General features: G+C 36.8%; 1 protein-coding gene across 1 annotated transcript in view; it reads left to right on the top strand.

Moving 5' to 3' along the window:
- Positions 1 to 12,296, top strand: part of pdia5 (protein disulfide isomerase family A, member 5) — an 89,815-nt gene that overhangs the window by 75,962 nt on the left and 1,557 nt on the right. Inside the window, exon 17 of the mRNA XM_057852119.1 lies at positions 12,051 to 12,185. Within this exon, the coding sequence (XP_057708102.1) occupies positions 12,051 to 12,185 (135 nt within the window). The remainder of the gene's footprint in view (positions 1 to 12,050; positions 12,186 to 12,296) is intronic.

Below are 12,296 nucleotides of genomic sequence, written 5' to 3'. Positions count from 1 at the left end.
TTTCTGAGGCAATCCTCCCGTAACACGGCTCGCTAAACGTGCAACACAACACGCTTCGGGGCTCATGTCATTGTTGTCGCTGTTGCGCTTTGTTAGGTCACTCCTGGCAAAAACATTGCGCCGCCGCCCTGTAACTCCCAAAACAGTGACTGACAAACAAAAGAGCAGAAATACAATTTCGCATTTTAGACAAGTCTTTTTTTTTTCTTTTTTTTTTTTTTTTCTTTTTTCTCAGTTCCATGGTGGAGGTTCTAAATTAAAGTGATTAGTTATAAGTGAAAGAGATCCTGTTTAGGAACATTTGTAGTGTACTCGAGGTACAATAAAGCTATACTGAATGCACCAAAAAGTTGTGAGTTATAAGGCTACGTTTAAAACAGGGTGGCACATTTATTTCAACTCATGAAGTAAATATTGATATTTCCACTCATTTTCACTATAATACTGAAAAATACTTTAAAAGTACTTTAGTAGCTTGTTTATGCATTATCACCAACAACTTAAATGTGGGGCGGCCGAGATTTTTTAATAATTTGAATAAAATCAATTACTTGTTGCAAGTGGAGGGAAATTGCACTTGCAGTCTGTCAAATTTTAGGGACAACATGCCCCCCATTTAGGAGCTGTCTGGAGATATATTACTTGTTTAATATTTTTATAGAGCCACCACACCTGTTTTTTTAATTTAAAATAATGTATGTGGGTGTATATATAAAAAATGTCCAATAAACACTTTTTAAGCGATATCCCGATATTGTCCAATGCCAAAAAAATCCAATACCAATACGGATATATAAACGTCGTGCACTTAACGTGTTATTGCAAATTGTATTGTGAAGCCCCATTGGATGCTTCAATAATGATAAATGTAACAACTTCAAAGTTTTCCCTAAATAAAAGTAATAGTGAAAAATAAGACAACAACTTCAACTGAAGTTATACAAAAATAATGTCCCATGTAAATAACATGACTTGAAATGAAACACAATGTCCATAATTAAATAAAAGGAATAAGTCACAAATCATATTTACAGTAGTTACCGCAAAGAGCCACTAGCAGGTGACTAAAGCATTACAAATACAGACAGGCTATCATAGGCCATGCCAATTCCCAAGATGCATTTTGCTGGGCTTTTGCACAAGTTTTTAATATTTTTTTTTACTTTTGTAGTTTTCTTATTGACCATTTCTTTCTGGTAACGCTGTAGTTATATGTAATAAGTTTATAATTCATTATTTTTCAATCATTTATTGTTTAGTTTTTGCACCATGTAGGTAAATGGTCAGCTCACATAACAAATCCAATGTATATTAGTTTGGAGACATCTAATAATAAGCAACACTGCTGTGTGAGCTAGTGATCAGTCCTTGTACAAAGGCAGAAGACTTCTACATTCACTTTACAAGTAACATGCATATTGGCCCAAAACTGAAATCTAACAGTGCAAATGATTATTTTAAAATGCTTTTATCGGTTGATATTATTGGCCTCCTGATAATATTGGACAACTCTAACATATACAGTATACTGTATGTACTGTATATATTAGGCATGTGCCGGTATGAGATTTTGATGATATGATAACCTTAAGAGAAAATACTGCAGTTTTACAATAATACGGTATTGCAAATATAGCTCTAAAATGTGTTATTTTGAGATTTATGGATTAAGAAAGAAAACCTTTTTCCATTAAACAGGATTTTTTTTCCCACAGCGTATTTGCAAATTGGAATATCAACATGAATATAATGTTAAAATGAATAAATGAAATAGCTAAAAAAAGAAAAAAAGAAATATTTTAAATAAAATTGAAATAAACTTAAAAATGAAAAATTAAAATGAACTTATAGACTAAAACCCACAGCCACAGTTGCTCAACATTAGAACAGGAACAAAACAAAAACAATTATTAAACAATATCTGATCAAATTGATTTTATCTAAAAGACATACAATTACTTCTGTTAATATTAGTTGAATATTAATGGAGAGCAAGAGAGAGAGCGTGTGTGTATGACTCGTGTCATTATTTACACATTACTCATTTACACACACCCTCTCTACACAGAAAGTCGCTAGTGAGAAAAAAGACCACAGTCATGAAACATGAAAATGTTATTTTGAACAGATGTTTACATTGGCGGAAGACTTTACAAAAGAAGGCTAATGTTAGAGAGGAAACTAGTTAGCCGCCATGGCATGTTAGCAAGCCACAGTATTTGTCTCGTTAACAAGTTTACGTTATAGTATTGTTTTACCATTGCTAGCCACACTAAATACGCTGTAGTAGTTTCACCACCTTCAGCCATTGGGTCTACTCTACAACAGCGACAGAAAAGTGTCACCGACAGACACAGAGCAACAACCGCAGGGGGAGGGAGAGTGCTGAGTGCTGCTGCTCCAAGACACGGATTTCTCACTGCATTTTTGGGAGATAAAAAATACCGTACCTAATACTGTACTACGGTATGACGGAAAATTTTAGTGGTTTTGAAACCATAACGTTTTTAGTCCACGGTAAACCTTGAAACCAGTAACTGGCTCATGCCTAGTATATATATGGGGAGAACAAGTATTTGATACACTGCCAATGGGTTTTCCCATTGGCCCGCGGGTTATTAAAAGTATTAAAAGGGCATTGAATTTAGTTTTCCATTATTAAAGGTATTAAAAGTATTAAATTAGCTGTCGTAAGTCTGGAATTTTTTCACTGTGGTTTTAATTTTCAAGAACATATCAGTGCAACCTAAATTATATCCGTGACGAAGTTTATTTATTTATTTATTTATTTATTTTAATCCATAACGAAGATGACGCGTAGAATTTTTACGATGCACTGCACCTCGTGCGTGCGCGCCGTTAGCATCAACATCATAACAGCAGGCAATCGCACAGTACCAGGCCCAGAGTGGCTAATCGGGACAACCGGGACAGTTCCCGGTGGGCCGGCCTGAATTTTGGGCCGGTCGTAATACACATTTTTAACTAAGCTTTCAGTTAAACTATTTACTAACGGCATCACGCAACCCCGCTTTGCGCGATAAATTGTGGCCCTTCTAGCATTCCGTAGTTTGATATACGATACCCCGCAACAGGCTCCCTCTCATTCTCCTTCTCCAATGCCGCCAGCTCTGCCTCTGTGAAAGAGTATCATGATATCATCCTGTTGACTTGATTCTGGAAAAACTTAATTTTGGGTTTTAATGGCCGAAATGGGGCATGTTAAGGCAGCATGACGAGCGTGAACCCGTCTGGCTGTTGGCGCGACCCATTATCGTTGTTTTTGAGCATGTTTGGATAAAAGTACAGCGATAAACCGTAAATGAACATGCAGAATGAAATATTTTTCATGAGAGCACCACTAAAACTTCCACCATGGAGGCTCCAGGCACTATTTTTGGGCACAAAGACGGAGGATTGGGGTGAAATCCACGTTCTCAGGCAAAACATAAGTTGGGCATTTTAACCCAAAACATTACACTCTGAGGTGGACTGATGAGCGTGAACTACCCTGAAATACACAGGTGTCTGAACTGTATAAGTGCATTGGGAGACAGCCGTTTTGGTGAGTTCAATTATTCTTTCAATCAATCATTCAATCTTTCACGTTTAAATGCGGTAATTTTATGTCATGAATAATATGAAAACACTCATAAGTAATGATATATTACATTAATTTTTTATTTATTTAAACTATATACAGTACGCCCCCAAAATTTTGAATATCAAGTAAAAGTTGTTTTATTTTGGTAGATTAAACCAACCAAATTTAGTATGTCAATTTGCATGTACCACAAACCAAAAAAAATGAATATGATGAAAAGCTTCAGTTTTGTACACACTTGCCACATGTGTAATTCAAAACACCTGCAAAAGGTTCCTCATTCTTTAAAAAGTCAGTCAAATATAAGATAAAATTATAGCTACTACCCCAAAAATAAAATGGTAACTTCACACAGAACCTGCGCTTGAGCCCTTGATCTCAGAACTGTCAGTAGACATGCTCTTCCTCTGTGCCTCCCTTTTTAAAGTTATTTGGGGAAAATTCATATTTGATTCATCTTTACAAGTGTAAAGGAAAACTCTTTCCTTGTTTCTAATGAGGCTTAAATTTGATGAACTCCTGTGCTAATAGGTGTATTTGGAAATTGAAATATATAATTTATGCATTTTAAAAACTCGCAAGTTTACTATTGACAGCATGCGATTAGTCGCGATTTTAAAAAATGAATCGCTTGACAGCATGATTATTATTACAATATTTTAATAAGGTAGGTCATGACATAAAGAGGGCCGGTCTGTGGCACAAAACTTTTTGTTTTAATTGTATCTTCAATAAATGTACATTCTTTTGTCAAACACACTTAGTAATTGAGGTTAAATTTGATGTTCAGTGCTTTGTTTTTTTAATATGATTCAATATTATCTAAATAATGGGTGCGAGAAAAGTATTAATTTTCAGTTGAAATGCCATTAAAAAAGGTCTTAAAAGTCTTGAATTTAGATTTATCAATCCTGGGGGGACCCTGATATATATATATATATTAAGGCTGCAACGACTAATCGATTAATAAATTAGTTGCTAATTGATTTGATAATCTATTTTCGCTTTCACAGATTTCACAGATTTTTTGTTTGTGTGTAATGAGAGGTGATTAGAGCAAGAGAGGGAGAGAAAGAGTTCACTGCTGCAATTGCTGCTGCTGCTGCTACTGTTGGGTTGCTGAATCAATAATATTACTAAGTGTCGAGAGTTAGATTGTCTTTTGTGTTGCTAGATCGAGTGTGCCTCCATCAGAGCCCAATTGTATTGTTTGTTTTCTTTGTTGATGAGACGTTACTACTAAGCACGGAGCGCCAAGCTAGTTAGCTATTATGCTAATTAGTGTCTTAAGTGTCCACTGTAGTGTAAAAGTAGCGTAACTATACTTCACAACTTCCAATAATACCAAAAGCTGAAGGAGGACACATAATTTGTTCAGCTGTAAGGACAGGAGGAGAATTCAATGCCCTAGCAAGGACAATATGTCTCCACTAGTGCTGCCTCCCTCCTGTCACACCTAATGCACTCGACTCTAACATATTGACTTGTTGTTGGAGCTCATCCTCTTTCCCACTAATCAATGATGACCTCATCTGGCTGCACCACAGTTAGTCATTGGATGCTCGCAGATCTGAACTCCTGGACAAATATGCAGCCTGCTGACGTGGTGTATTTTGTGACAGGAAGTACCGCATCTCAACGTGTTTTTCACCATCAATGGCGGGTGGATCAATAAGATGACTGGCAGTGCACTCGTGAAGAAGCAGTCGTATGACTTCATTTGTTGCTGTCACTATCTTGCAGTGATTGCTCATATGTTCGACGACAAGCTTGTTAAAGGTTATGTGTTTGAAGTGAACTCTGTACTTCATTTTCAGGCTTTGTGGAGCACTGGGCTTTTAAGATTTGGGATTTTTCTTTGCAAGTCGTTTCTTTAGTTTAGACTTTGTTCGACAAAAAATGGGAGAAGATTTACTGTTAATAATGTTAGGTCTACCCAGCCGGAACCTTGCACGCATTGGGCGATTTGTTTTTTGAGAAATTTTGTGGAGATTCGTGAAATTTTATGTTAAAAAATGTTTATAAATGATTAATTATCAAGTTTTTTTTTTTTATTTAAAATACAGTATGTACATATGGATGTGTTTTTACTACAAAACAATAAATTTAGAGATACAATGCATGATAAGTAAGATGTGACGATTTACCACTTTAAAAGTCAAATTTCAAAGAAAAAGAAATGTATCTACCGTATGGCAAATAAGTATTTAGTCAACCACCAAGTGTGCAAGTTGTCCTACTTGAAAAGATTAGAGAGGCCTGTAATTGTCAACATGGGTAAACCTCAACCATGAGAGACAATGTGGGGGGAAAAAAAACCACAGAAAATTACATTGTCTGATTTTTAAAGAATTTATTTCCAAATTAGAGTGGAAAATAAGTATTTGGTCACCTACAAACAAGCAAGATTTCTGGCTGTCAAAGAGGTCTAACTTCTAACGAGGCTCCACGTGTTACCTGTATTAATGGCACCTGTTTTAACTCATTATCGGTATAAAAGACACCTGTCCACAACCTCAGTCAGTCACACTCCAAACTCCACTATGGCCAAGACCAAAGAGCTGTCGAAGGACACCAGAGACAAAATTGTAGACCTGCATTAGGCTGGGAAGACTGAATATGCAATTTACACTTGGTGTAAAGAAATCAACTGTGGGAGCAATTATTAGAAAATGGAAGACATACAAGACCACTGATAATCTCCCTCGATCTGGGGCTCCATGCAAGATCTCACCCCGTGGCATCAAAATGATAACAAGAACGGTGAGCAAAAATCCCAGAACCACATGGGGGGACCTAGTGAATGACCTACAGAGAGCTGGGACCACAGTAACATAGGCTACTATCAGTAACACAATGCCCCGCCAGGGACTCAAATCCTGCACTGCCAGACTTGTCCCCCTGCTGAAGCCAGTACACGTCCAGGCCTGTCTGCGGTTCGCTAGAGAGCATTTGGATGATCCAGAAGAGGACTGGGAGAATGTGTTATGGTCAGATGAAACCAAAATTGGAACTTTTTGGTAGAAACACAGGTTCTTGTGTTTGGAGGAGAAAGAATACCAAATTGCATCCAAACAAAACCATACCCACTGTGAAGCATGGGGGTGTAAACATCATGCTTTGGGGCTGTTTTTCTGCAAAGGGACCAGGACGACTGATCTGTGTAAAGGAAAGAATTAAAGAGGCCATGTATCGAGAGATTTTGAGTGAAAATCTCCTTCCATCAACAAGGGCATTGAAGATGAGACGTGGCTGAGTCTTTCAGCATGACAATGATCCCAAACACACACTGGCCTTTGTTGCCAGTCTCCAGATCTCAAACCCATAGTAAATCTGTGGAGGGAGTTGAAAGTCCGTGTTGCCCAACGACAGCCCCAAAACATCACTGCTCGAGAGGAGATCTGCATGAAGGAATGGGCCAAAATACCAGCAACAGTGTGTGAAAAGCTTGTGAAGAGTTACAGAAAACGTTTGGCCTCTGTTGTTGCCAACAAAGAGTACATAAGAAAGTATTGAGATGAACTTTTGGTATTGACCAAATACTTATTTTCCACCATGATTTGCAAATAAATTCTTTAAAAATAAAACGATGTGATTTTCTGTTTTTTTGTCCACATTCTGTTTCTCATGATTGAGGTTTACCCATGTTGACAATTGCAGGCCTCTCTAATATTTTCAAGTGGGAAAACTTGCACAATTAGTGGTTGATTAAATACTTATTTGCCCCACTGTAGATCTTCTGGATGCAACCAGACAATAAACACTATAAAACTTCAGGATATTTTGTAGCACTTTTCTTTTACTGTCTCTTCAAAGGTCCTGAAAAACAAGTGCAATACGAAAACAAAAATGACAGCTAAATAATGCCAAGATTTTTATGGAGCCAAAGGCTGAGCTTATGCTCTTTTGTTTCTTTACTGACACACTTTGATGGCAATTATTTCCAATAACGGTGTTTCAATAGACAGCGTATGCTGACCTGCTGCCATTTTCACAGAGCGTATGGATCTTTGGTGTCAGCACGTGGCGAGCTAAAACGTTTAGTGTGTTTTCCCCTCCTCAGCACATCTTCCACGTCCCCCGTTGTTGGCGTGACCACACAATGTGCGCCACTCAGCACTCTGAGAGAGCGCCGTGACATTTCAGCCATCCAAAAATGACACCGGGCACGACTCGACATTTACGCCTCATCGGCCCCCCGCTCTTCTCACGTCTACGTAACGGCCCGGTGGAATCAAACTTCATTCACATGAGCAGACTCTAGCAAGCTGGACCTTTTAAACAGCCATTTTATAGTCATTGTAGATCCTTTTTGTACAGTTTTACGGTGTTGATCTCCCATCTGAATGTCTACAAAGAATACAGAGAGCTAACATCTAACAGTAACAACAGTAAAAACACTATAAAGGAGACAAAATGACAGCTACTTTAGAGTGAATCTATGCGTTAAAAGTTGTCCGTGGTGTTTCGAAAGCTTTAAAGCAACACTAGGAAACTTTTCAACCGTTATAAAAATATTTTCATAACATTTGTGATATGTCGACTGACAACTAGTTGAATAACATCTTTTATATTAAGAAGGGGCCTGTATCACCTTTACCAACACCAACTGTCTTTGAGGAGAGTGGAGAGTTTTTTTAAGCTTATTAATTCGCAAAAAAATATTTTGGAACACTTAAATTCTTCACGTATAAATAATAAACATAAATATCAATAATAAATCACAAACAATGAGGTCAAATGCTGCCATCATTAGTGCAAAAAAAAAAAAAAGTAAACGAAAACACTTTGACTTCACATTTTTAACTTTTTGCAAACCACTTTTTGTGGTATGTTTATATTGTTTATTATGTCCCGGACAATCACTTTCAGAATACTTTGAGTTCAAATGCTCTTTCTGGTGGGCATTCCGCATTTTGGGGGGGAGGGGAAAAACTGTTTAACTTTTGTTTGTTTTACCTGAAAAAGATAAAGCAGAAGGCATACTGAAATATTACCACAATCATTTTGAATCAAAGGCACACGTAGTCATAGTAACAAAAATTAAATATATAGTATTAATTCTAGAGTACACTCCTATATGTATGCACACATTGATACTTTATAATATAAAGTAATTAACATTTGTGCAGTCATGGATTATAGTAAGGGCAGCGCTGTGTTTCCATATATATTTTTATTATGTATATATATATTTAAAAAAAAAAAAAAAAAAATCCCCCCTAAATGGGAGCTTCCATGAACCTAATAAATACAATCTGCATGCCGTGCACAGAGATGTTGATCTTCAGCTTTCGGGAGCAGCAGCAGGGTAGATTAAAAACGTGAAGTACGTGGGGGGGGGGGAAATGATGCATGTTGATACAACGCACATAAAGGCAACTTCAATTTTAAAAAATCGTTAGAAAGTTGTATGGACTTTGATCTGCTAGCTTGTTCTTTCTTCTCGTCTTCCAAAATTACACCTGTGTGACGGCGCTTCAAGTGTTCGTTCATCGCCGACGTGCGGGTTTGCGAGCTCAGCTTGGCAAAGAGACACACCGTGGCGCCCTCCATATTTTCCTTGAAATAATTCCAGGCTCTGGCCATTCTGGTCTGCTTTTTTGGCTTTTTGCCGCTTTCACCGCTTGCATGACGAGCGTCCGACATTTTAAACTTTATCCACATGTAATTATTATTTTTTTTAACCCGTCAACAGTAAGTTGTGCCCGTCGACGCACTTACGTCATCGATGATGTCGACAATGTCGACTAGTCGGGACAGCTCTATTCTTAACCGTCATAAGCTATTGTTTAGCCAGAGCTAAATCCATTACCTTATTCCTATTCATCCTTCACACAGCCGTTGGAAACATAAATGTTGTTTATTCCATCCGCAGGCGACAGGGAGATCATGATTTTATGACACTGTGCAGATGTGCGCTAGTCCTCATGGGAAACGACATTCTTAAGGCAAAAAACTACCACTTTTGTCCACCGATGTCGCTAAAATCAACTAAAACTCAAAAGGTACCTAGTGGTGCTTTAACGACTGTTTTTATTATTAATGGTATTATTACTTTTAAGTAGGGCTGTCAAACGATTAAAATTTATAATCGAGTTAATTACAGCTTAAAAATTAATTAATCGTAATTAATCGCAATTAATCGCAATTCAAACCATCTATAAAATATGCCATATTTTTCTGTAAATTATTGTTGGAAAGGAAAGATAAGACGCAAGATTGATATATACATTCAACATACGGTACATAGGGACTGTATTTGTTTATTATAACAATAAATCAACAAGATGGCATTAACATATTAACATTCTGTTAAAGCGATCCATGGATAGAAAGACTTGTCGTTCTTAAAAGATAAATGTTAGTACAAGTTATAGAAATTTTATATTAAAACCCCTCTTAATGTTTTCGTTTTAATAAAATTTGTAAAAATTTCAATCAAAAAATAAACTAGTAGCCCGCCATTGTTGATGCGAATAATTACTTACACAATGCTCATGGGTGCTGAAGTCTATAAAATGAGTCGCACCCAAGCGCCAGCAGAGGGCGGCAAAACTCCATAAAACACAATTAACATGTGGGCATTTCTCTGTACTGTCATTTAAATCTGTCTGAGCAGGGCATATGCGTTAATTGCGTCAAATATTTTAACGTGATTAATTAAATTAATTACCGCCCGTTAACGCGATAATTTTGACTTTTAAGGTTAAGTCCAGGTACACTATACAGGTAATCCCCGGGTTACGATGTCGTACCCGACTTGCGTGATTTCAACTTTATGATTATGTGCTGTCACCAACTGATACATGCTAATAGTTTGTGTGGATTGTTATTGCTGTTTTAGCAGCTAGTGATAAACGCAAATTTGAATTGCTGTTATTGAAGATTTGATTTCATTTTAATTTTACTTTCATTCTGCAAGTGTTCTTGTCATGAGCTGCTAAAAAAAAGTCAGCAAACCATATGGACTTCTGTCATCGTCATTTCGAAACTTAGCTTGCTATATAGCTAGGACTTAACTCCAACATCTTGGCAAGGACAGTACAGTGATATAATACATGTTTTTGGATAGTTATTTTGAAATTTTGGGGGTTTTTAGGGGTACATTAAGGGTTAATTCGGACTTGCGCGGGAATTTGGGTCACGTTGACAGCGTAGGAATGGAACTCGTTCGTAACTCAGGCACTACCTGTATTGAAAAAGCATGTTTTTGTCAAATAGATTAGCCAAATTTCATTTGTTGATTGTCACGTTATTAAGGATTTTTCATGTCTTGCTTCACAGTCAAAACTTTGGCATAATTCAGATAGTGTTAAGTCTTGGGAAGCTTTTCTACTGTAAAAAGTCAAACTTCCTAAAAATCATGTTAATTTTAGATTTTAAGTCGACTTAATTCAGATTTTTTAGTTTTTTTTAATGTGATTTGAGTGCTCCAAACTCATTTTAGTTGTGCAAAATGGAAATGTTAAGTTTTATCAACTTAGCCCTACCCTCACTCCTGATGCCTTCAAGAGAATGAGGTGGCTACAGCCCGGTGCTAACTCAAATCAAGCTGATTAGCTCAGTGGTTTGCGTGATACATGGTCATTTGCATATCCCAGGTTTAAACCACACTTGGATTCATTTAATATATATGTACTCAAATACAGATTACTTCAAATTTTGACTTTTTGGCAAGACCTTGATCAGTTTCCTATCAAAACTTGAAAATTAAGTTGTCTTTCAAGTTCTTTTTTATTTATTCGTACTGTTTAGACGTACTGACATTTGAGATCAATAAAGACATACCTGTGGCTGACTGTTAAGGCACAAGTCTGCTTCATCTTTATGTGCAATGATGAACAGATATAAACAACATTCAAGTATGAACCTAATTTTGAATGTACAGAGACCAGCCAAACGTAACAATGTTAATCTTTCACCATAGTCGTATGATCTATGGTCTCTGTTCTACACTGCAAAAACACACCTCCCTAAAACTAGTTAAATTCCCTTGTTTGCACTGTAAGTTTCCTAAAAATAAGTGAAATTATCTGCCAGTGCTTCTAGTAAATTTAACTCATTTCTTGAAATAAAAATAGCTAGCTGAAAAGAAGTTTAAGACTTATTTTAAGCAATAAATTAGTATATTTAATCTTTAAAAAAAAAAAAAAACGCTTGTTAGTCAGAAATGTTCTTAATTCAGGAATATACTGTATACTGTTCAAAATTGTTCAAAAGCAGATTTTTGAAAAACGACCAACTTTTTGATGTTTAGGCTTTATAACAACAAACGGTAATAATAAAGTGGAATAATCTGACACGTTAATCTGTTAACTAGTATTTAAAACTCTAACTAGATGGAGAAAATTATTTGACTAGATTAAAGAAAATTAATCTGATAAGGATTTTACAAATTTGCAGTGTACGTCTGACCGAGTGTTCTTTTTTGCATTTTTGTCAGATCGCATACGCGGCAGTGGACTGCACTAAGGGACAAAATCAGGATTTGTGCAAGCAGGAAGGGGTGGAGGGATACCCGACCTTCAACCACTACAACTACGCCAAGTTTGTGGACAAGTATCACGGAGATCGCGGGGTGAGAGTCGACACATGCAATAGCTGTAAAATACGTTAAGAACGATGGCAAATAATCGCTGAGAGCCCTCACCGCTCAGTCGTATCGGACGTCTGCCGTAGTCAATGGCAG

This window comes from Corythoichthys intestinalis, chromosome 12 (assembly GCF_030265065.1).
Source record: "Corythoichthys intestinalis isolate RoL2023-P3 chromosome 12, ASM3026506v1, whole genome shotgun sequence".
In the NCBI taxonomy this organism is placed as follows: Eukaryota; Metazoa; Chordata; class Actinopteri; order Syngnathiformes; family Syngnathidae; genus Corythoichthys; species Corythoichthys intestinalis.
Note: the sequence above shows the minus strand (reverse complement) of the source record. Positions and strands in the feature narration are given on the sequence as shown.